The sequence below is a fragment of the Anomaloglossus baeobatrachus genome, chromosome 1 (genome assembly GCF_048569485.1).
Source record: "Anomaloglossus baeobatrachus isolate aAnoBae1 chromosome 1, aAnoBae1.hap1, whole genome shotgun sequence".
In the NCBI taxonomy this organism is placed as follows: domain Eukaryota; kingdom Metazoa; phylum Chordata; class Amphibia; order Anura; family Aromobatidae; genus Anomaloglossus; species Anomaloglossus baeobatrachus.
In genome coordinates this window covers 272,697,255-272,723,240 of record NC_134353.1, presented here as the reverse complement: position 1 = coordinate 272,723,240, position 25,986 = coordinate 272,697,255, and the positions used below count along the sequence as shown (strand labels likewise).

General features: G+C 45.9%; 1 protein-coding gene across 1 annotated transcript in view; it reads left to right on the top strand.

Moving 5' to 3' along the window:
* Positions 1 to 25,986, top strand: part of SEC24D (SEC24 homolog D, COPII component) — a 164,588-nt gene that overhangs the window by 43,823 nt on the left and 94,779 nt on the right. The window contains exons 7-9 of the mRNA XM_075350122.1: positions 3,427 to 3,538; positions 3,877 to 4,004; positions 21,758 to 21,896. Coding sequence (XP_075206237.1) covers positions 3,427 to 3,538; positions 3,877 to 4,004; positions 21,758 to 21,896 — 379 coding nt within the window. The remainder of the gene's footprint in view (positions 1 to 3,426; positions 3,539 to 3,876; positions 4,005 to 21,757; positions 21,897 to 25,986) is intronic.

Genomic DNA, 25,986 nt, shown 5'->3' with positions numbered 1-25,986 from the left:
TACTCTGCTCCGCTTCCTCTTCTGTCATAATGACATCACTCCCTGCAAAACCGCAGGCAGCGATGAACATTACCGCAGGTAAATCGCGGCTATACCGGGGGTATACCGCACATCATTTGCTACCTGCGGTATACCCCCGGAATTTCGCGATTACATTACAGTGAATGGAGTGAAATACCGGGGGTATACCGCAGCTACCTGCGGAAAAGAAGTGACATGCACATTTTCTCAAGAAAATCTTCACAAAAAATTTTCTTGAGAAAAAAACGCAGTGTGCGCACAGCTATTTTTTTTTCTCATAGGTTTTGCTGGGAAATGTCTGCAGAAAGATTTCAAACATTTCTCAAGAAATTTCCGCAGCAAAACCGCGGGTAAATCCGCGGGTAAAAACGCCTAGTGCGCACAGGGCCTTACACCGCGTCCTTCCCGATCACAGAGAGAACTGCAGAGCTGTTTGTGTGCAAATTTGCATGTAGCATAGCTATGTTTGTGTATGCAAATGTGCATGTAGATGAGCTGTGTGTAAGTGTAGCGCCCACTGGGCAGGTGTTTTAACCTACTCGTTGCCAGGCCAGGGGTGCAGATTCTTCTGCGTCGTCATGGGGTGCCCTGGCCCAGTTCCGTTGCCCTGAGGTGTACAGGAAGGAGGATTGGAGGGTGGTAGGGAGCATGGAGGTAGTAGTTGGAGGTTAGGAAAGTCTATTAGGATCGTGACGCCATCTGTGGCGTGTGGCCAGGAATGGGGGCCACCACTAATGGGTCTCTCACCGGGCAGATGTTAATTGCAGCCAGGATGGTGTCGCTCTACACAGGCGGAGCAGGATTACCCCGGGAGGATGGCGAGGGTTTGGTGGTAGTCCCCGTTGGCGCCGCAGTGCTGGGCGTCGGCGCCGGTTTAAGGAGAGGCAGAGGCAAAGGCTAAGGCTGCGGTTTCAAGTGTTTTTACTCACAAGTCCTTTTAAGTGCTGCCCGAGGTGTCGTTTTCTGCCATGATGGGCTCCAGCTGATCCCGGATCCGTTGGCGGTCACCGCCGGTGCACGTGAAAGTTTAGTGAAGTGTTCCTCTGTAGCCATTCGGAACCTGGGCCGAGCCTCCTGCTCCAAGCCACAGGTCCACGAGGCGAGAGGAAACACTAACTCCAGTTGTCAGTGCTAGATGTTATCCCAAGTTGTGCCCTGAAAGGTTCTGTCTAAAGTGTGTTGGTTGCGCCTACTTCTACCCCATGTGGTGCCCGCCCCCTGTGGTTGTCCTCTGGAGAAGTCCCATTTTTCGTGATGGCTGGCTCCCCTGTCTGCCCTAGTCCAACCCCCCAGGGGGTAAGCACCTGCTATTGTTTGTGTGTGTTTTGTGAAGGCACCAGCAGGTTAACCCCTTCCTGACCGGGAATAGATATTACCCCATAAAAGGGGTGTAATACCCTGTGGCGCCTGAAGCCCAAGGTTGCCACATAAGCGTAAATGTGTATATAGCAGAGCTGTGTGTGTCTAATTGTAATTGTACATGTAGTATAGCTGTATGTGTGAGTGCAAATGTGCATGTAGAAGAGCTGTGCTATGTGTTTATGTATTAGTAAATGTATATGTAGCAGAGCTGTTCATGTATAATACACACTGCAGAAAGACACGTACAATAGATATTTTACCTCCCTATTTTACCCTAGTACATTCAAATTAGTGCTAATGACCCTTCCACTTTATACCATCAGGGATGTTTTAATTAACAGGAAAAATGTTTTTCTTATTTTCTGCAGTCTATGGTGTGTCTTATGGTCTGAAAAATATGGTATATACAGGTATCTGTTCTAGACTGTATTCACACCTCCAGATATGTTTTGCATCTGCAAGAAACAGACTTTTTTCATCCAAGTTCTTCTCGATTTTGAGCAGTTTTCATTCCGAGTGTCTGTTTTTACCATCCATATATCATTTATTTCTCATTCTTCAACAAAATAAGATGTATTCTCCTAGCAAGACTGATGTCAAGTAAAAGATGGAGGAGATGATGAGGGTGGGCGGCTGAAATATCACAATATTGGAAATTTCCGTTATCTCCAGATCACTAATATTACAATGTAATAATGTACATCTTGGTACACCTCAAACCCTATATTCATCAGGAGCACTCCTATTCCTACCAGAGAAGAAGGGCTACTTGGCAGGGGTAGAAATAGAAACGACAGGACGGTTACACAGAGTTGTATGGATATTTATTTTTCAGCAGTGTTATTTGATCTGTGAAAGCAGTAAACTCATTTTTTTATATACTTGTGAGTAAACACCCATTTTAATTGTGAAGCAGCTTTGCCTATCTTTAAGGACTTGACTGCGAAATTTGCATTGTGGGATGAAAACCATTTCTTAGTGTTTTTGTGCCACATATAGCTTTCATGATATCCAACAAGAAAGCAGTGCAGTCAGAATGATCACTAAAGCCTGCTTTACACGGGACGACCGATCGTGCGATTTCACGATCGATCGTACCTGCCCCCGTCGTTTGTGCGTCACGGGCAATTGATTGCCCGTGGCGCACAAACTCGTTAGCCCCCCGTCACATGTACTTACTTCCCGTGCAACATCGCTGAGGGCGGCGAACATCCACTTCCTGGAGTGGGAGGGATGTTCGGCGTCACAGCGATGTCACGTGGCGGCCGGCCAATAGAAGCGTAGGGGCGGAGATGAGCGGGATGTAAACATCCCGCTCACCTTCTTCCTTCCACATAGCCGGTGGGAGCCGCGGGACGCAGGTAAGCGATGTTCAACGTCCCGTGGTGTCACACGGAGCATTGTGTGATACCATGGAAACGATGAACAACCGGCGCCATGTTTCATAAATGATTTTATGAAACCTAGCGACGAGTACACGACTCACAATTTGTGAGCGATACTGCGTCGCTAGGAGGTGTCACACAGGCCGACATCGCAAGCGATGCCGGATGTGCGTCACAAAAAACATGACCCCGACGATCTATCGCACGATAGATCGTCTCGTGTAAAGCACCCTTAAGGGGCCAGTTCATTTAGAAGCGCACGCCACTTATTGAATTTGGCGCTTCTTCTAAGCAGTGTGCACCTCCATTCCCCTTCTCCAGGGAGTCTGGAGTAGCATTATTGGTGTAAGAAACGCCAGCAGTTTTGCTGAATTTGATAGGCAGGCGTAGCCATGACCAATCCTGCCTCGATTCCTCTAGCTTTGGCAGAGCTGCTTCTAGCTAGTGTGAAAACCACCAAAAGTCGCAAACGTTTAGCAACTTTTCAAAGCATTGTTCTGGCATAATTGCTTTGATGAATTGCGGCTCAAATGTCTAAAAAAAGATATGTTGGAAAATCCAATATTTTAGTGCAGTATGCTTATCCGCCTTTTGTTTCATATGTTACTGCTAAATGAATAGTTCTACTAAGGTTTTTCAACTAATTTTATTTTAACAGATACAAGTGATTGACAACGATAAGGTGAACAGAGCTGGACAAGTCTATACCACTAATGTCCGAGGACAAGTCCCCCCGCTCGTCACCACCGACTGTACTATTCAGGATCAAGGTAATCATGTGCAGGTAGTTAACTCCTCTCACATTGACGGCTAACATTGAGATTGTTTTCATTTTGCTGCGAGGGCTCGGAGAAATGTTACAGGCTAAGTTTATACAACACTAGAGCTGAGTTTCTCGGGTTTCTTTGTGGTTTCCCAGAACAGTCCCCTATTAAAGTATAGTATTTCCTAATAATAAAAGTACATCTACCATTTGGGAAATTGAAATATTGCTTCGGACGTTCTGTGAGCATTGTGGTATGCTGACTGCTTTTGTTAACAGTTGCTTGGTTTGTGGGATATGATTTTGATATGATTCAGTCATAATCGAATGTCTTCAATGTTCCAGGGAACGCCAGTCCACGTTACATTCGATGTACAACATATTGTTTCCCTACCTCCTCCGACATGGCTAAACAGTCTCAAATTCCACTTGCTGCTGTCATCAAGCCTTTAGCTGTGGTTCCCCCAAATGAGGTAAGAGAAACTTTTGCCAGATATGTTCAAATTATTAAATAAATCTGGTGTGATCTCATCATGCAGTCATGTGAATGCTATAGAAGTTGTCGAAGTAATAGAAAACATTTTTGCTTTAGGAGCTGAAAGGCTTAGCACACATGTATTTTAGTAAGTGCATAGGAAAATCAATTTTAAGTAATATAATTTTAATTGATTACTGATCTTGGTTGATCCTGCATACATACAAATCCTGTTATCAATATTTACTGTGCAATACTGTACAATAGTATGGCCAGCATGCAGCAAATGCCTTTGATATACAACACTGATAACTCTGATACCCTTTACTGGGTCATGAGGAATCTTCTTGCCGACTCGGAGGTTAGTTATAACGAGAGTCTTGCAGATCTTTGCAAAGGATTTTGAAATCCATCTATCAGTTATTGGTGTTTTTTTTTTATTATTTACATATCTTAGGGGCACTTTGCACACAACCACATTGCAAGCCGATGCTTGCGATGCCGAGCACGATAGTCCCCGTCCCCGTTGCAGCAGCGATATCTTGTGATAGCAGCCGTAGCGAACATTATCGCTACAGCAGCTTCACATGCACTCACCTGCCTTGCGATGTCATCTGGCCGGCGACCCGCCTCTTTATTAAGGGGGCGGGTCGTGCGGCGTCATAGCGACGTCACACGGCAGGCGGCCAATAGAAGCGGAGATGAGCGGGACGTACACATCCCGCCCACCTCTGTCATTCCGCATAGCCGGCGTGAGCTGCAGGACGCAGGTAGGAGATGTTCCTCGCTCCTGCGGCTTCACACACAGCAAGGTGTGCTGCAGCAGGAACGAGGAACAACATCGTACCTGTCGCAGTCGCGTAACTATGGAATTCCCAGACACTACACCGATGATACGATTACGATGATTTTGCGCTCGTTAATCGTATCATCTAGGATTTACACACTACGATGTCGAGTGCGACGCCGGAAGTGCGTCACTTTCGACATGACCCCTCCAACATCGCACCTGCGATGTCGTAGTATGCAAAGTGCCCCTTACACTCAGGCCAGAGTTATTACTGATGATTGATGGTAAGCAGATACTCTTTATGCATAGCAATATATTTCATAAAAAATGTAGACGATTGTCTAAGTACAAGTGGACATCTAAAACGTTGGATTGTTATAATGTATTTGCAATAGTACCCTTGTTATCCTAGGTGTTAGGGGGCAAATTGCCATAAGCTTATTGCACCTGTTACTGCAAGGATGTGCAGAAAAATGACCTACCAAGGTCAGGAATACACACAATGAATGCCCAACCATCTAGGTAAATAACATAATTGGGAATACATATATATATTACACATACAAACCGATACACACACACACATACACAAACACATATTTATGAAAAAAAATACATATATATATATAATAAAATATAGACAGCGAGTGAAATACGTTTTGAACACACCACCAATTTTCTAAGTAAATATATATCTAAAGGTGTTATTGACATTAATTTCTCACCAGATGTTAGTAACAACCCATCCAATCCACACAGGCAAAAAAATCAAGTCATAGATATTCAGAAATTTAGTGATGAGAAATGACACAGGGAAAAAGTATTGAACGCTCTTACTGAAATTTAATTAATACTTCATACATAAGCTTTTGTTGGTGATGACAGCTTAAAGATTCTCCTGTATGACGAAACTATTCACATGCATTGCTCAGATGTGATTTTGGCCCGTTACTCCATGTAAACACTCTTCAAATCCTGACAGTCCCGTGGGCTCCTTCTAAGAACTCCATACATTTTCTATTGGATTCAGTTTAGGTGATAGAAAAAGCCATTCTTCCAGTTTTATTTTCTTTGTCTGAAACCAATTGAGGCCATGTGCGCACGTTGCGTATTTACATGCAGTTACGCTGCGATCTGCACCGCAGCGTAACTGCATGCGTCCTGCGTCCCCAGCATAATCTATGAAGATTATACAGGAGACGTGCGCATGTGGCGTATTAGAGCGCAGCGCTTCAGCTGCTGTCAGAAGCGCGCATTCTAAGAAGTGACATGTCACTTCTTTTGTGCGTATTGGTTGTAATGTCGGTCTCTCTCTCTGTCAGTCTGTCAGTCTCTGTGTCTCCCTGTCGGTCGGTCGGTCTCTCTGTCGGTCTATCCCTCTCCCCCCTCTCTCATACTCACCGATCAGCTGGACAGCTGTCACACTGCTCTGGCGGCTTCTCCTGCTTTTGAAAATGCCGGCCGCCCATTATTCAATCTCGTATTCCCTGCTTCCCCGCCCACCGGTGCCTATGATTGGTTGCAGTCAGACATGCCCCCATGCTGAATGACAGCTGTCTCACTGCAACCAATCACAGCGGCCGGTGGGTGGGTCTATGTAGTGCAGTAAAATAAATAAATAAATAATTAAAAAAAAACTGTGCGGTCCCCCCCAATTTTGATACCAGCCAGGGTAAAGCCACACGGCTGAAGGCTGGTATTTTGAGGATGGGGAGCCCCACGTTATGGGGCGCCCCCCAGCCTAAAAATATCAGCCAGCAGCCACCCGGAATTGCCACATGGATTAGATGCGACAGTCCCGGGAATGTACCCGGCTCATCCAGAACTGCCCTGGTGCGGTGGCAATCTGGGTAATAAGGAGTTAATGGCAGCAGCCCATAGCTGCCACTAAGTCCTAGTTAATCGTTGCAGGCGTCTATGAGACACCCCCAATGATTAACCTGGTGAAAGTAAATAAACACATACACCTGAAAAATCCTTTATTTGAAATAAAAGACGAAAACCACCCTCTTTCACCACTTTATTAAAATCCCCAAACACACCTCCAGGTCCGGCGTAATCCACGAGGTGCCGCGACACATCCAGCTCTGCTACATGAAGCTGACAGGAGCGGCAGTACAACACCGCCGCTCCTGTCCGCTCTATGCAGAAATTGAAGTGAGTCGCGCTGTCAGCGGGGACGTCACTGAGGTAATGCCGGTGTGTGTGTGTGTGTGGTGATGATGAGGGCTGTAGTGTCGGGATGTGTGCGGGGATGTCGGGATGTGTGCTGGGGATGTCGGCGGTAATGTCGGGATGTGTGCGGGGATGTTGGCGGGAATGTCGGGATGTGTGCGGGGATGTTGGCGGGAATGTCGGGATGTGTGCGGGGATGTCGGCGGTAATGTCAGGATGTGTGCGGGGATGTCGGCGGTAATGTCAGGATGTGTGCGGGGATGTCGGCGGTAATGTCAGGATGTGTGCGGGAATGTCGGGATGTGTGCGGGGATGTCGGGATGTGTGCGGGGATGTCGGCGGTAATGTTGGGATGTGTACGGGGACGTCTCTCAGGTTACCCGCGGCCACAGGTCTCGGGTGGAGGAGTCGAGCTGGCCGCGGGTAATGCCGACGTCACTGAGGTAATGCTGGTGTGTGCGTGTGGTGATGATGAGGGCTGTAGTGTCGGGATGTGTGCGGGGATGTCGGGATGTGTGCTGGGGATGTCGGCGGTAATGTCGGGATGTGTGCGGGGATGTTGGCGGTAATGTCAGGATGTGTGCAGGGACGTCGGCGGTAATGTCGGGATGTGTGCGGGAATGTCGGTAGTAATGTCAGGATGTGTGCGGTGATGTCGGGATGTGTGCTGGGTTGTAGGCGGTAATGTCGGGATGTGTGCGGGAATGTCGGTAGTAATGTCAGGATGTGTGCGGTGATGTCGGGATGTGTGCTGGGATGTGTGCGGGAATGTCGGGATGTGTGCGGGGACGTCGGCGGTAATGTTGGGATGTGTGCGGGGACGTCTCTCAGGTTACCCGCGGCCACAGGTCTCGGGTGGAGGAGTCGAGCTGGCCGCGGGTAACCTGAGTTACGGCACCGGTGATCGCGCGGCTCACTGCAGTCACTCAGATTTGCGGTCACAGGTGAGTCCTTCACCTGTGACCGCAAATTAAGCTGTGGCACACGGACAGAGCCGCGCGATCACAATGAAGTCGGGTGAAGTTCACCCGAGTTCATTCTGATCGCGCGGCTGTCTCCCGCAGCCAGCCATGTGCTCTTTTTGACATTCTGGTCCCAGTCGGCTCTGCTGTAAGGCTATGGGGATGCAGCAGAGCCGAGAGGGACCGCACTGTCAAAAATGTGTGCTCTGGATGCTTTTCCCATGGCAGAGCAAGCATCCAGAACGCATGAATTCTGCAGGAATGTGCGCACGTTGCGTTCTGCCGAATGCGTCTCAGAACGCAGCTTTTCGGCTGCGTTCTGAGACGCACATGCAGTGACTATTTTACGCTGCGTAATAGAACGCAACGTGCGCACATAGGCTGTGTGTTAGAGATCACTGCCTTGTTGAAGTGTCCACCCTCATTACATCTTTATCATCCAGATAGATGGCAGCAGATTTGAATAAAAAATGTCTAGCTATATTTGTCCATTCATCCTTCAACTATTTGAAGTTTGCCAGTGCTGTATGCTGAAAAACAACCCAATGTTCCCACCTCCAAACTTCACTGTTATGGGTTTTTTGGTGCGATATGCAGTGTTTTTTGACCTCCAAACATGGTGTCTATTTTTCCATCCAAAGAGCTGAATTTTGGTCTCATCTGACCAGACTATATTCTCCCAGTATTTCACAGGCTTGTCTACATATTGATGAGCAAACTTTAAACGTGCTTGAACATGTTTTTAGTTCAGCAATGGAGTCTTGTGTGGTGAGCATGCATACAGGCTATGGCCAGGCTCTGACGTTCCTGATGCACTGTTTTTGTGCTGAAACTCTGCAGTTACTGAGTTACTAGTGAGTTGGCAACATTTATTCAGCATTGACATCCAATAACCATTCTTAAATTCAGTGAGATCAAGCCATTCTTTCACAATGTTAATGGCAGACTGCATGGCTAGGTGCCTAATGTTATACACCTGTGGTACTGGACTGTAAAAGTAGAATTCACTGGTCAGCTCTCTTCTAGTGGAGTAAAAAGCCAGGGATAGGGTCTAAAGGCCAGGAATCTAATAGGACAGAAGACAGATGGCCAAACAAGCTCAGTCAATCTGTCAAGGTAGCTGCACACAGCAGTAAAATGACATTCCTCTGTCCCAGCTCTGTTGTATTATCCCTGGCTTTGTACTGCACTTGAAGAGAGCTGGCCAGGATGGATGATTTTTCAAAAGAAGAGAGATTGACTGTGCACGCTCGGCCACCTAATAACGTAACTACATCATACAGGGCCACAAGACAGGCAGTATTAGTAACTCTTTATGGCACCATCCTTATGATTAAATATCAATATTCTTATACGAATGCATTATTTTGATTAGGAGTAAATTGAAAAAAAAAATCAACAATATTATATTCTTCATTAATAAACATCATAATGGCACATTACACAATCCCTTTAACTCAGTTTAAGAAATTCAGGTTTTTCTACTTTCAGCAGTTGTCACTATTTCAGAAGTTTGAACTCCAAAACACCAATATAAGTGAAGAGGGGCGGCAGAGACCGCGGGCCAGACTCTGTCCTTCTGCTGTGGATCGACCCTTCCTTCACTTCGGCCCGTGGCCTGGTCCTCTCCACACAGGAAGGTTCTGGTTGGCAAGATACCTGGTGGGATGTGTGGACTTTGTGCACACCATTACACTGCTCATGCCCTCGTTCAATCCAGGAGTCTCCCTCCGGGAATTAATGAATACAGTTGCATTATTCTCATTCAGCAGTCTTTTACTAATAGTTACACAGAGTACTTCAGTCACTTCAGTACTGTGGTTACAACACTTGATCATTGTATGAATGGTACACTGTACTTCAGAGCACACTTGTACTGCAGACTGCTCTATAGTTCCTGGCACTACTGTTGCTGATACACTGTCCTCTCCTTCACTTTCTGACACCACGGTTCCACCCAGTAAAGTCATAGAGTTCTGCACCGCCATAGTCGCGTCCAACCCTTAGGGGTACTTTGCACACTACGACATCGCAGGTGCGATGTCGGTGGGGTCAAATCGAAAGTGACGCACATCCGGCGTCGCTGTCGACATCGCAGTATGTGAATTCTTTTACATACGCAAAAGCGTCGTTATCGTATGATCGGTGTAGGGTCCGACATTTCCATAATTTCGCAGCAGCGACGGTATGATCTTGTTCCTCGTTCCAGCAGGCAGCACACATCGCTGTGTGTGAAGCCGCAGGAGCGAGGAACATCTCCTTACCTGCGTCCCGGCTGCAATGAGGAATGAAGGAGGTGGGCGGGATGTTTACGTCCCGCTCATCTCCGCCCCTCTGCTTCTATTGGCCGCCTGCCGTGTGACGTCGCTGTGACGCCGCACGACCTGCCCCCTTAGGAAGGAGGCGGTTCGCCGGCCAGAGCGACGTCGCAGGGCAGGTAAGTACATGTGACGCTGCCGTAATGATAATGTTCGCTACGGCAGCAATCACAAGATATTGCTGCTGCGACGGGGGCGAGGACTATCGTGCTCGGCATCGCAGCATTGGCTTGCGATGTCGTAGTGTGCAAAGTACCCCTTAGAGTCCCGTTTCTGTCTACTGACCTGCACTGCCGTCAGACAAAGCTCGTCCACTTGGCTTCTCCTTGTCGACCTGAGCGCCCAAGTCTATGCCAGGCCTCCGCTATAGGACTAGTAACACTGGACACAGTTGCAACCCGAGCGACCTGGGTTAAAGTCTGGTACTCACTACAGTAGGATAGAGCACTATGCTGTCCCGTCCTACGTTGCAGTTTGTAACTCTGTTTTAGGCCTTGTCACTACACCCACTCTCTGGGCCTTGGGTGCTCAACTGGCTTGCACTCAATTTGTTCAACTTAACTCTAACTCAACTCTTTTCCTAACTGCTTTATATTTACCCTCTGCATCTATATCATCTACCTAACTCCTCCCATTATTCCTAACTATACACTAACTCACTAAAGCCACCTCTAATACCTTGCTAAGGAGCAGTATCTAAAACAGGCCACTAGAGGGCCACATACATGAAATAAGCATTAACACATTATTCATATCAACGCTTTTTACATCACTGTCTTGATTAACGTCTTCAGGGAGGTGCCTACAGAGCCAAGCGCCCTCTTACATAAATATCACAAAAACCTCCATTTGCTACACACGTGACTCAAATGTGTTTGTAACAGGGTACTCGTCTTCTTACACTCACTTGTCCTCTCACCTATTGCATTAGGCTGACTATGAGCTAAGCACCCTATAGTCTGGCTACACATCTACACCACACTTTCCACTGCCACCTCCTGCCATAAGAGGCGCCATACAGTATATTCACCATCCTAGACACACACAACACAAGTATGATCTGTCCATAATTAGGGTTGAAGTTACATTTTTGTGTTTTCCCAAGGCCTAAAGACCTGGCACATGAACCCACAAAAGCAATTTAAGTGGATGGTGTTGTATCAGATTATGACAGGGAAATATTGGATTTCCATTGGTCGTCGCCTGTTCTCAAGCCTCATAATTCTCACATGGCTTTCTTCCTTAGAAGTAATTATCTTCACTTTTGATATAGCTTCTATTTGCTAATGAGGAAGACCTCAGTAAGTGTTTGCTTTTCCTGAAACTGTCACCAGTAAATTTACCTATACACTGGAGATGCTGCTACATGTCCAGTAAGATTGACTTTACATATCTAATTTATAGCTCATCCATAACAATAAGCATGAAATCAAATCTATGTTTTAATTAAAGGGGTTGCCCAGGACTGATTTTGATGTCCTTTTATTAGGTTGTCATCAATATCAGATTGTAAAAGTCAGCACACAAGAACGGCCACTACTCCATGTACCAAGTGGTGCTGTTCTTGTCTATTCATTGTGTACTTTTGGTCTCTGCGAAAGCTGCTAACAAGTGATTAGTGCAGGTGCTGGGTCCCCACTGAGGTCATATTGATGACTTATTCTTGTCCATAAATGCCAAATACCCCCTCCTTCCTAATAGTCAATGTGAAAGACTGAAATTATATATAACAGTTTGTTAGTCACTTATGGTACGGTTGTAGGGGTCATGCGCACTGAGCCGAAATCCAGCGTCGGGCGTCGATGGCAGCGGAGAGGTGAGTGATAGATCATCCTCTGACGCACATTCGTTAGCATGATAGCACACCCACAGGGACATACTACCATACTAATGGTGCTGACTAACCAGGAGAACTAACGCCCAGGGGACAAGTCACTGGCCTCATTAACATATGATAAAAGCTCTTTAGAAATACTTTTCTAAAGATCCCTTTATCTATGCTAGTGTATACAGGGACAGTTAGGCAGGGATTAGCAATATGCACCCAGAACTGCTCGTGGTCCTGGGTGCATATTGGACCTGACAGGTTCCCTTTAAATTAGCTTAAAGGGAAATTGTCATATTCACTAACACTATTAGCCTGCAGATATGGAGTTAATCTGCAGATTAATATCGTTATGAAGGTGCCTGGCCACTGTACTGAAAGTGCAGCATCCAGGAGAAAATTTACTTTATTTCTCCCTTAATCCTCTGGCTTTCAGTTATGTTGTCACATTTCACAGCACAGAGAGCGGCGCATGTAACCGCACCCCGAAACTGACTGACAGCTCACTCAACAGTGTATCAGTACAGAGCCAGCTGTCAGTCAGAGCTGGGGCGTGGTTACATGCGCCGCTCTCAGTACAGTGGTGACTGTAATCATGCCTGCATGACTGAAATCTGGCAGGAGATATAAAGTGAATTTCTTCCTGTGTGCTGCACTTTGAGTACAGTGTCTCATAATGTTATTATTAACATGCAGATTATCCCCATATTTGCAGGTTAATAGCGTTATCAGACATGACAAGTTCCCTTTCAAATAGGAAGTTATACAACTTTCAGTTGTGCTTGTTTTATCACAGGTGCCTCGATTATTGGATATCCTCTCCAAAACAGGGCTCAGCAGGTGAATTTCTGGCCCTATGCTCATCACAGGAAGGGATTTTCTGTGTTGTCATGTCATCAGTGTGATGTGTGTGAAGTGGGCTAGCTGCTCATTATAGTATCTACCCCAGCCGCCTTCTTTGTCTGGGCAGGGGCTCCTGTGGTCCTAACAATAAGTTGTATGACTTACTGTTTTAATCTCTTTTTAAGTTCAATTATTTTAAACTGTACAACACCGATAAGGATGTAGACAATTTCCCACATGGGTTACCATGTACCTTTATTCCTAAGAGTTTAGTGTTTTTAGGGTTAGAATTGTTGCAATTTATAAAACCCTTGTCCATATGTCGTATTATGGCCTACGGATATCATACATGGAGCTCCCCCATTGAAGGGTCATATAGAGCAGCTGTCGCTCTGGCAGGCTCAGCTAAACCTCCTATAACATGACCTGCCATTCATTTTAATATATAAGTATGTATTGATTCCCGAGTGAAACAGCATTTATTGACCAAGTACAATAAATGCCCCTATTTCTTGAGTGGTGTGTGCTGGGACCTCAGTGTCACTCTTCAGCCATCATACCTACAGAAGCAGAGAACCAACACAACATGCACAAATGTACCGATGATACAAAATCTGAGAAATTATTAAAGTGTCCATTATTGTAACTGATTATGGTGTCTTCTGCCAGACTGCTTCTCATTGTCATGTTATACCAGTACATGGACATTCAGGCTTCACTGATACATATGCTGCTTTGTAAATGTCTTATTATCCTGGAGATCATATTTGGGCAAACACAGAGACTTTAGTCTGCCTCTGCCAGACTTGGCTTTGTTAATTCAAGCTTTCTCTCATTATTAGCTCCTGCGTGCCTCCAACTATCTAACCTGATATGATTATGAGGCAACATAGCCAATTACTGTTAACATAGGTATAAGTCAGCTGAGCTTTGGACTGATTCCTTGCATCAGTTCAACCTCAAAAGTCTTACATGTCTGCAATAACTTGTCTTTAGACACATTCAGTGCTGTGAAAGCAGATGGCATTAGCACCGTTCACAATTCAAATATTGCATACTATTATACTAGCATAGTATTGTTACCCGAGCAATGCTAACACTGTACCTAATATTGGTGAAGGGTGGATGACTATAGAAGACCTGTCATTTCTTAGAAGGCTATAGTAAAATACTTTGTAAAAATCACTGAGCTCTAATTCTGCCTCTCTTTTCAGTTTTGCGTAAGTCCATTACAGATATATTCATATTTGTTTCTTTAGCTGCAAATTATGTGAAATCTCTGCTTGCAGACCAACTAGGCATTTATTTACAGTCTTCTGAGGGGACATGCACATTATCCTCTCCCTTCCATTGCTTGGCAATGTCTGAGATTGCTAGATCAGCTGCTGAACTGTGATTGTCAGCATCTGGGAGGGGGGAAAGCAGATTTCCCCAGAGAAAACGTTGAAGAAATGCTGAATTGGTTTATAAGCAGAGATTTCACATACTGTGCTCTAACATGCTCTAACATGCTGTCCTCCTTATAGAGTTGTTTTTTGTTTTGTTATCTTATTTTTTTACATTTTGTTACCAAGTCTTTTTGTCATCTTTTTGACATTGAAACAAGGACAGTATATAAGGTGGCCTTTTATTTACCCCTTATATTGCAATGTTAGGGGAACAGTACAACCAACAACCACATGCCAAAACAATGACAACTATTGTATGTACACAAAAGTGATAGCAACAATGCCCTTTATTGGGTACAGCCAGTCACCCACAATGTCAAAAAACTTACTCTTGCCATGGTACTGTACAGCAGGCAGTTACTGTAAGCACCTATTAAACAGTCACTAGCTCTAACCACTCTCTTAACATTGCCTATGTAATACTACATATTTTGGGCCCGGTTAGCTATGTGTTATACACCTCAGTTTGCTGAATTCAATTGTGCTCCATGTTGGCAGGTGGCTCAGTATGCTCCCATGTTTTCGTCTCTTTGTGCCTCCATAAGCCACCCAAGACACACACCTATATCTTGGTAGTAAGACTTTTAGCTTTCCAGTGTCCTGTCTGTGTGTGGCCTCCAGTGCTTCTGCTTCCTGGTCTTCTCTTTGCCTGTGTCTTCCAGTGCTTCTGTCACCGCTTCCCAGTCGGCTGCCAGCCTGCGGCCTCCAATGCTTCTGCTGCTTGCTTGTCTGGTCTCCCATCTGCTTGCGGCTTCCAGTGCTTCTTCCACTGCTTCCCAGTCTTCTGCAAGCCTGCGGCCTCCAGTGCTTCTGATACCTGCTTCACAGTCTCTTGTTTGCCTAGGGCTTCCAGTACTTCTGCTACCTGCTTCACAGTCTCTTGTCTGCCTAGGGCTTCCAGTACTTCTGCTACCTGCTTCCCTGTCTCCTGCCTGCCTGTGGCCTTCAGTGCTTTTGGTACCTGCTTCCTGGTCTACTATCTGCCTGCAGGTTCCAGTGCTTCTGCTATATGTTCCACAGTCTCTTGTCTGCCTGTGGCCTCCAGTGCTGCTTCTACCTGCTTCCCAGTCTTCTACCTGCCTGTGGCTTTCAGTGCTCCTGCTACATGCTTCATGGTCTCCTGTCTGCCTGCGGCTTCCAGTGCTTCTTCTACCTACTTCCCAGACTCTTGTCTGCCTGCGGCTTCCAGTGCTTCTTCTACCTACTTCCCAGACTCTTGTCTGCCTGCGGCTTCCAGTGCTTCTTCTACCTACTTCCCAGACTCTTGTCTGCCTGCGGCTTCCAGTGCTTCTTCTACCTGCTTCCAAGTCTCCTGCCTCTGGCTTCCAGTGCTTCTGTTACCTGCTTCTCGGTCTCCTGTCTTCCTGTGGATATTATTGCTTCTACTACCTGTTTCCCACGTGCCTCACCTTCCTGCTGCACCGTGGCTCGTGTGACCACCCAGATTTGGGCTTGGAGGATTCACCTCACCAAGTGAGCCGAAACACTATGGCTTTCCCCAGCAATATCAGCTGTTTACTGAGTCAGCGCTGCTGTATCCATATGTTTTTTAAAGGCTTTGTGTCTGATGATATAACCCCTTTAAGAACAATAGAAATTGATATCAAACTGTAGCATTACACATGGGATAATGCAATGTAGGTAAAGGGTGAATTTTAATAAAAAAGGAAATTACCTGATGATTTTTCCCTATATTATATACAGGACAAAGACATGTAAGGAAAGGTTAGCTTGTATTTTTTTGTACTGTAGGTCACCTTTGTAAGTAACTAAATATACAGTTTCCATTAGTGAAATATAGAATCACAGAGGATAAAGGGCTCAGGTTACCTGCCATCGTGTATCTAGTATCACACGCTGGCGACAGTATATTGTCAGAATACTTCCATTACTGAATATAATGTATGTGATGACAAGTCCGAAAATCTATGCCGAGCAGGTAAAGAGGTCATTTGTCTGCCTCTGTTAAAGCAGATAAAGGAACAAATAAATACAAGATTTGCTTAGCAACTATCTCCGGCAGCAGATCCTCTATGAAGTGCGGCATGTATTCTTATAATTAGACTGGTGATGGGGGATCTATTCTTTTTACTGAGAGGTCAGCCCTTCTGTTATCTCACTGCAGCCATAGCCGGATGAGCAGTGACTGGTGACAAAGATGCCCATGAGTGAGAGCTTCTCCTTCAATCTTTCATGTGATGCTCCAAGCATGGAAACAAGATAAGGAGGCAGAGGTTTTCAGTGGTATCATATGAACACCTCTTGGTAGTGCTATTTACTCACTGACTATTTTTTGTGTTTTTACTGTTTTTAATTGTGTACCTGTAACCTGCATTTGTCTGAGCTCTGGGGAGGGGAGGCTCATATGATATATAATAATAATAATAATAATAATAATAATAATATTCACTTATGTAGCACCATTAATTCCACAGCGCTTTACATGGATTGGTATCACCAAAGCCTCGCACAAACCATCATAGGACATTTTCAGCTATCTTAAAGGTATTTTTTTAGTTAATGAAAGTAGGAGAACTTTCCCTTTCACAAAAATGTGTTCTCCCTTCTATACCCAATAATCCGCAATGAGCTTTACTGCACATAATCAATATCCTCATCTCACTGGCTGTGCAATGCGGCTATCAGTGTGTGACATGCCTACAGTGGGGACATCCTTTCTGGGCACTGTACTTGCTCCTCTTGCCACATTCTCTTAATTTTTTTTATTGTATCCATTATTGGGCATTTTAGTTTTTCCTTCCCACTACACCTGGCATAGATACCATTTATACAGAAGTGTGGTCCTTTTTTAGGCATTCCTCTGTTTCTTTATGCTAACGCGAGGACAAGGTAGCTCCAGAAGTGTGGTCCTTTTTTAGGCATTCCTCTGTTTCTTTATGCTAATATGAGGACAAGGTTGTGACGACATGGACTCTCCTGGGTTAAAGTTTCTTAAAATTCAACCAGACAGCATGATAGATTGTCTATAGACGGGGGGGGGGGAGTCCCTCATTGTTTTTACAAGACTCTTGTTGACTCAATGTAATTAATTGTGTTGGCCACTGAAAGCCAGACGTATTGTTCTCCAGACTTTTCCAGTAACCATTGTATTGTAGTTGTGTATTGCTAATGTGATTACCTTTAGTAGCCATTGTCTAGTCGGTGACTCCCAGACTACATGTATACCCTCAGTCTTTCTGTAGACATCATTTGGATGAACATTGTCCATGCAGCTTGAGATTCATTCAATGGGAGAGGCGATCTTGTCCAACCAATCAATGAGGACGCAGTGTATCCAAGTGGAAGGCTGTGGCTATAAAAGGGATTTCTTTAAGCCACCAGGTGGTTGATGGATGCTGATGGATCCAGTCTAGGCTCTTAGGAGCTGACTAGAGGATCAGGATATCTTATGGCTTCAATCTAGGGACTCCGGTTCCGGTTGGAGACCATATCCACAGCCTAGGGATTTCGACTCCGGCTGCCAGGATTGTATCATCATACCAGGAATACCTAAAGAGGACACTCAGGTTGGGACAGTTCAGTCACCTGTTACAGACTTTTCAGACATCAGCCAGCTTCCTAAATCTGGCGCTATTCCTATCTCGGTGGGTGCCCGCCGAAAGCGGGGTGCTGCTGGATTAGAGTAAGCGGCCCTGGAACCTCTGAGGCAAGGACATTCTAATCCCTGGTGAGCCAGCGGAAGTGTGAGACTCTGTTGCCTGTTACATTTGTGTGTTTTGCTGGTTATGTGTTATGTGCCGTTAATTGTTTGGGGATCCAATAAAGTCTAATTATTGTGGTTCCCTCACCCTGTGTTGTCTGAGTAGTGTTACGCCCACGGTTAAGGAGGCCGGCGTTCAGTTGGGATGAGCCCTGAGCCACGCTGTCTTTCTAAAGGCGGCGGGTTTTAGTGGACCAGAGCACCCCCTGAGCCCCGTGTCTCCACAATTGGTGGCAGCGGTGGGATACTACTCAGCCTGGTTTACCCAGGGGAGCTGCAGCGGACTGGTGTTTGTGGACACCGTCCAGGGCTCAACAACCAGGGAGGCACATAAGCATACCCAGCAGGCCATAGGGGAGGCATTCAGGTTTCGGATGCTGCCATGTCCAACCCCACCAGCTCAGCCATGGGACAAGGACAAGAGAGGAGTTATGACCGCTGCAGTAAATGGATGCTACAGGATCTGTGCCAGAGGCGAAAGATTATCTACTGGAACGCTGAGACTCGGTCAGACTTGATCCAGAAATTAGTCCGTTGGGATGCCCAGAATGATGCAGAGGACGATGAGGATCCCGCCGATATTGACCCAGAGGATTTAAACTATGTGCCACATTATGGATCTAGTGACAATCGGGAATCAACTTTGTCCAAAATGGCCCAAGCCACAGCGTTGTTGGATGCATTGGGGCCTAGATCCTCAAGAGAAGTGAGGGCTTATGTTCTGGAATATGTTTATGGGATTCCAGCTGCAGTACTGCTAACACCAGCCGATCGAGAAGGATGGTCCCGCTACCCAGCAGAAGCTGCACGAAAACAAAGGACTACAAACAGGGCCGGTGACTTGCCCAATCTATGGCGCTGTTATACATGTGGGCGCCATGGACATATAGATAAAGATTGTCTCCAAAACCGAGGCCGCATGCTTGGAGCCCATATGCCAGCTCAGCCGGTCAAGAGCCAGGGACTACGAGACACTGGTTCCTCCATTACCCTGGTAAGCCCAGTTATTGTTTCCCCAGAAGACCCTGTACCAGATTCCCAATTATCCATCTCCCTGGCTGAGGGCCAGCGCTCAGACATTCCTCTGGCATGTGTGCAGTTGGACCTAAGGACCGACCAGGGAGAGGTCGAGGTGGATCTTGTGGATAGCCTCCCCACACCTGGTATTTTGGGGACCAACCAGGAAGTGATCGATGTGAGACTTGTGAACAGCCTCCCCACACCTGTCATTGTGGAGACTGACCAGAGCAAGGCTGATGTGGAGCTTATAGACACCGTCCCCACACCAGTTACTTTGGGGTCTGACCAGGAAGAGGTCCATATGGAGTTTATGGACAGCCACCCCACACCTGTTGTTTCGGGGACTAGCCAGGAGGAAGTTGAAGTGAGGTTCATAGGTGGCCCCACCAAGCCTGTTGTTTCGGATACCACTCAAAGGGAAGTGAAAGTGGAGCTTGGGAATTACCTGCTCACACCAGTCATTTTGGAGAATGACCTAGGACAAGAACTATCCAGTCAGTTTGAAGCAGCCATCACCCACCTCCAAGCCAAGCAGGACCCTGATGTGGATCTTTCTAACATCTTTTCCAGGGATGGTTTGCATTCCCGATCTCCATCATCCACTTCTGAGCCAAGAACCGTGAGTAAGCCTAACCACACTGTGGCTATTGACTGGGGGAGGATGGATAGTGGGAGATTTGTGCAGGCCCAACTCATGGACCCCACCTTAGTGCTTGTCCACAATATGGCTGCTCAACTTGGGGGAGGTAATCAGGGGGAGGTGTATAGATGCGAGCCTCTGTTGCTGACCTCACCATTAAAAAGGACAATGCCGTCAAGAGGAGAAGGATGATTGGAAGCCTATCATGTCTGGCTAATATTAAGAAGGGGGAGGAATGTGACGACATGGACTCTCATGGGTTAAAGTTTCTTAAAATTCAGCCAGACAGCATGATAGATTGTCTATAGACGGGGGAGAAGTACCTCATTGTTTTTACAAGACTCTTGTTGACTCAATGTAATTGTGTTGGCCACTGAAAGCCAGACGTATTGTTCTCCAGACTTTTCCAGTAACCATTGTATTGTAGTTGTGTATTGCTAATGTGATTACCTTTAGTAGCCATTGTCTAGTCGGTGACTCCCAGACTACATGTATACCCTCAGTCTTTCTGTAGACATCATTTGGATGAACATTGTCCATGCAGCTTGAGATTCATCCAATGGGAGAGGCGATCTTGTCCAACCAATCAATGAGGACGCAGTGTATCCAAGTGGAAGGCTGTGGCTATAAAAGGGATTTCTTTAAGCCACCAGGTGGTTGATGGATGCTGATGGATCCAGTCTAGGCTCTTAGGAGCTGACTAGAGGATCAGGATATCTTATGGCTTCAATCTAAGGACTCCGGTTCCGGTTGGAGACCATATCCACAGCCTAGGGATTTCGACTCCGGCTGCCAGGATTGTATCATCCAACCAAGGACTACTTAAGGAAGAAACCCAGGTTGGGACAATTTGGTCACCTGGCTACAGACTTTGCAAACCTCACACAGCTTCCTAAATCTGGCGCTATTCCTATCTCGGTGGGTGCCCGCCGAAAGCGGGGTGCTGCTGGATTAGAGTAAGCGGCCCTGGAACCTCTGAGGCAAGGACATTCTAATCCCTGGTGAGCCAGCGGAAGAGTGAGACTCTGTTGCCTGTTACATTTGTGTGTTTTGCTGGTTATGTGTTATGTGCCGTTAATTGTTTGGGGATCCAATAAAGTCTAATTATTGTGGTTCCCTCATCCTGTGTTGTCTGAGTAGTGTTACGCCCACGGTTAAGGAGGCCGGCGTTCAGTTGGGATGAGCCCTGAGCCACGCTGTCTTTCTAAAGGCGGCGGGTTTTAGTGGACGAGAGCACCCACTGAGCCCCGTGTCTCCACAAAGGTAGCGCCAGAAATGTGGTCCTTTTTTAGGCATTCCTCTGTTTCTTTATGCTAAAATGAGGATAAGGTAGCTCCAGAAGTGTGGTCCTTTTTTAGGCATTCCTGTTTCTTTATGCTAACGTGAGGACAAGGTAGCTCCAGAAGTGGGGACTTTTGTTTAGGCGGACTTTTGTTTAGGCATTCCTCTGTTTCTTTATGCTAATGTGATGACAAGATAGCTCCAGAAGTGGGGTCCTTTTTCAGACATTCCTCGGTTTCTTTATGCTAAGGCAAGGACAAGGTAGCTCCAGAAGTGTGGTCCTTTTTAAGGCATTCCTCTGTTTCTTTATGCTAACGCGAGGACAAGGTAGCTCCAGAAGTGGGGTCATTTTTCAGGCATTTCTCTATTTTTGATATGCCAAGACAAAGACAAGCTTTGGTTCTCTTAATTCCTGGTTATATGGTGACTCCTAGAGAGAAATGTTGGAATAGCAGTGCATTCAGCTAAACTTGGAACAGCCGTGATCGCAAAAACATTGCAAATTAACTGTGTAGAAATGTCATTTTTAGCTCACATACTCCTCAGGAAATAGTGACAAAACCTTTGCCAGTCCAAAGGCTTAAACCAATGACACCGATCAATAAAATGCATTGTGTGTTTGTGGGATGTTTCTTGACATTTTTGATTTACACTGTACAGAGTCATATACTTGATTTAGTAAAATGTTTGCACTGATGTGACTAGACTATGTCTTTATTTTTTTTTAGACCCCTCTCTATCTTGTGGACCATGGGGAAGCTGGACCAATTCGCTGTAACCGGTGTAAAGCTTATATGTGCCCATTCATGCTTTTTATTGAAGGGGGGAGGAGATACCAATGTGGATTTTGCAATTGTGTCAATGAAGGTAAATATCATGTTTCAGTCTGCTGTATAGTAACTGCATCCATTCATTGTAAAGTTGTATGGATGACATCAAAAGCCACATATACCAGAACCGAGTACCAGAACTCTCTCCTCCTGTACCAGTATGTTTTGTACTGTTAATGATTGTTGTACTAGTTTTTATGTATACTCTTTTCACTTGTAAAGCGCCATGTAAATAAATGGCGCTATAAAAATAAATAATAATAATATGTAAAAATAAAGGGGTGTTCTTAACTAAAGTAATAGCATAGTGACAGACTCTCAAGGGTGCTTTACACGAGACGAGCTATTGTGCGATGCATCGTCGGGGTCACGGTTTTCGTGACGTGAATCCGGCATTGTTCACGACGTTGTCTCATGTGACACCTCCGAGCGACGCAGTATCGCTCACAAATCGTGAGTCGTGTACTCGTCGCTCAGTTTAAAAAAATTGTTTAATTAAAATGGCGCCGGTTGTTCATTGTACCCGGGGTAGCACACATCGCTCCGTGTGACACCCCGGGAACGATGAACACAACTTACCTGCATCCTGCGGCTCCCGGCGGCTGTACAGAAGGAAGGAGGCGGGCGGGATGTTTACGTCCCGCTCATCTCCGCCCCTCCGTTTCTATTGGTTGGCGGCTGTTTGACGTCGCTGTGACGCCGAATGTCCCTCCCCCTTTAGGAAGAGGATGTTCGCCGCCCACCGCGAGGTCGCTCAGCAGGTAAGTGCGTGTGGCGGGGGTTTCACGACTTTGTGTGACATGGGCAGCGATTTGCCCGTGACGCACAAACGACGGGGGCGGGTAAAATCGATCGTGAAATCACACGATCGGTAGACTCATGTAAAGCAGGCATTAGGGTCCCTCATCTTTAAACTCTCTACACTTGATCGATGGGTCACTTAATAATTAGATTGCTATAAACAAATTGCACTCCCTCATGTGTTTTATTTTTCTGGACTTGATATATCTTAATGAAAAAACACTACTATGTAGAAATGTCTTACTGTCATGTATTTCCATTTCGGTTCATTTTGATCTACCGGAATTGTGGCATTATATAAGCTGAAGATGCACCATGATGTCTGGACACTGCGGTTCATACTTTGATTGTGAATGTAAGATATGCAACATGATCAAGACTGTTATAGGTGTACCGTATGGTGATTGCAGCCGGCATCCCAAAGCTGAGCTCCCGCTCCCATTCACAGAGGGCAAGTGGCCATGCGATTTTGTTATAAAATCATGCAACAATTATCCCCCTGCAGTGGATAAAATTTCAGCCACAAGCGGCCACCCAAAATGTGTGGCCTCACCCCAAGGGTGGGTTTATACTTTGTGGTAGTGTACATTGTTTTGTTGTTTTTTGTTGTTTTTTTATGCTATTATTGGTCAAGCAGTTTTTACACTTGATACATGTTAAAAAATCTGCTTCTCTTTAAAAAACTGCTTGATCAATAACTGCATCATGAAACCGTGGCAATTCATAGCAAAACAGTTTTACAGTGTACTAATTGGCCATGGAGGACACTACTGCAAAGTATAAACCCAGTTTAAAGATTGCTATTGCTACTATTCACTGACAGCAAGCAGAGATCCTCAATTTGGTATGAAATTGCTACACAAAATATATTGGCGTATATGAAAACTTTTCACTTTGGTAAAATCTATTCGGGCTACTTATAAAATCAAGAAAGTCGCAGATCCCGTCTGTTATTTCTCCTTCGCCCCCTCACATTTTTCTTCATTAACTTTGGGATTATATAATGGCTTGTAGGAATTTCTCTACATTTTCATTAGTCAATGCCTTTAGCGAGTACAACATCTTTCATTTCTTTTAGAAAGGCAGTCAGTGTAAAACATGCTTTCTAATCATGATATTAAGCCCAGGGCTATTTTGTACTCGTTCTTACAAAGCGCATTGTTTTCCTGTATTCACTCCATGGATTTCGCCATACTATTAATCAGAAAATGCAACACTAAATAATAGTAATGGAACTGTACAATGTTGTTTGGAAACATTGCATCTGTGAATGTGCTGAAAAGGTGTCAAAAACCTGATGCTCCAAACATTGTCACTTTGTATTACACTGTGAAATAATGAGTATCATATCAAACATATGGCAAGATGGGCGGGATACCTCATTACCCTGAAAAGTCTGAAAATTATGTAAATAGCCTTGTGTGACTACTAAAGAAGGTATTCACTAAATTTTTCAATTTGAAATGTATTTGTGGCTGCCAAGCAGAATAAAAAGTGGTTTGTTTTTTTTTTTGTTTTTTTTTTAGTTTTTCCTCTCTGTTGCGGAGATATTAGCAATAAAAGTTTATAGAACCTAATAAGTTAACTTTTAGTCCAAGTGGGTGCTGTTAGATAGTTTTAACTAGGCGCAAGTACTTCTTGTTTCTGTGTGAGTTCCCCAGTTATAAGCTGGCAACAACACAGCAGAAAAAGAACACATCCCCTCAATAGCTTGGGTTGCTCAATGTGTGAGATTTAAGTATATAGAGCTGAACTTCTGGTCTAACCTCCTGCATGATTAGAAGGTAAAAACAAAAAAATTGGCTCACACACCTGTTGGTATAATTGCTATGTGTTGGCACAAATTCACACTGTGTCACGAGAGTCTCTCACACCTGAGAGATGTGTGACGGTTCTGTGATCTGAGCTTCACTCATTCTTTTGGATCAGCATATTAAACGTATTTGTTTTCTGTTGGCACTGCATGAGTTAATGTCAGTTTTTCTTGCTAGCGGCCCCTAGCTAAATCACCTCATGTTCAGCTGGTTTGTGACCCCTCCCATCTCCTTTAAGTAGCCTCCCTATCCTTCAGCTTCCTGGCCACCAAGGTTACTGCACATCTCGAGGAGCTGCTGGATATTTGTGTCTTATATTCAGTTGTTGGAGTCGTGTTGTTGCAAGTTTCAAGTTTGTGTGGTGTCATTGTTTGCCTGTCTATCTACCCTGTATTGTATTATTTGTAGTGGTGGGACTAGCACTCTTGCTGGTCTGCTCATTAGCCAGGGTGAGTGTAGGGCTAGCTAAGGTAAGAGGTATCCTGTTTTGGTGACAGGTTGAAAGGACCTGTAGAGGTGTGCCACCCCCGTGCCAGCAGCCGGGCTGCTCGGACCTGGATCCGCGGTGGCTCGAGGGGTCTACGGACCCGGGGGTCGTGCGGCCACTCAAATGAAGGGGTATTTACAGTGGATTGAGTTAGAGTTCGTGACGCCACCCGTGGTATGTGGTAATTGGCGTACCACCGCTGCAGTTGGGAGTGCCCAGGGTTGATGGAATGGGGCAGCCAGGTGTTAGAACCCTCCACGGGTAGGAGGAATGCCCCGGGACTCGGTGATGGTGTTTGGGGAGTGCCGTGGGGACCGAAGAGGTCACTTGCATACTCACTCAGTCCATTAAGCTGACACTAACAACTGGATAAACCAAAGTTCTGGATACTGCTGCCACTGAGGGGAGCTAGTTCAGGTCCCGTCCCCAATGGTGCTGCTTGGTGATCCATGACCTGCCTCCTGCACAAAGTTTACTTCTCTGTTGGTCCCGGTAGTATGGAACTTGCCGGGTCCCGCTCCCCACTATGGCTAAGTGTGGGAGCTTGCTCTCAGGATTCACGCTTGGGATTTTCTGGACCATTTGAGTGGAAAGTCCTATCCCCCTTGTTGCGCTAGTACCCCGATTTTGGAGCGGGTGGGGAGTGGATCTTGAAGGCTCCGTTCTCGTCGAGTAAATTGTCAGGTTGCCTGAAGCTACTCCCTGACCTAGGGTCCACGTACCCCGTCGTACCCTGGTGCCAGCCCGGTGATGGTGCAAGGCTGCCGGCTGTCCTCCTCGACAGTTCCGTGCCCCTTGCCACTATCCCCTGCGGGGGTCTAGCTCCTCTAGGCCCAGACCACAGTCTACTACCTAGATGGCTTCCTAGGAGCCCTGCTCCTGACCTCCTCTCTCCTTCACTTCCATCACACTTCTTTCCACTACTGACACTCCTGACACTCCTGACCTCCCCTTACCATCCCCCCCAAGTGGGCGACCCTATTCCACTCAGGCCGTCCCCTGGTGGGTGTGGTGCAGAGTTACCT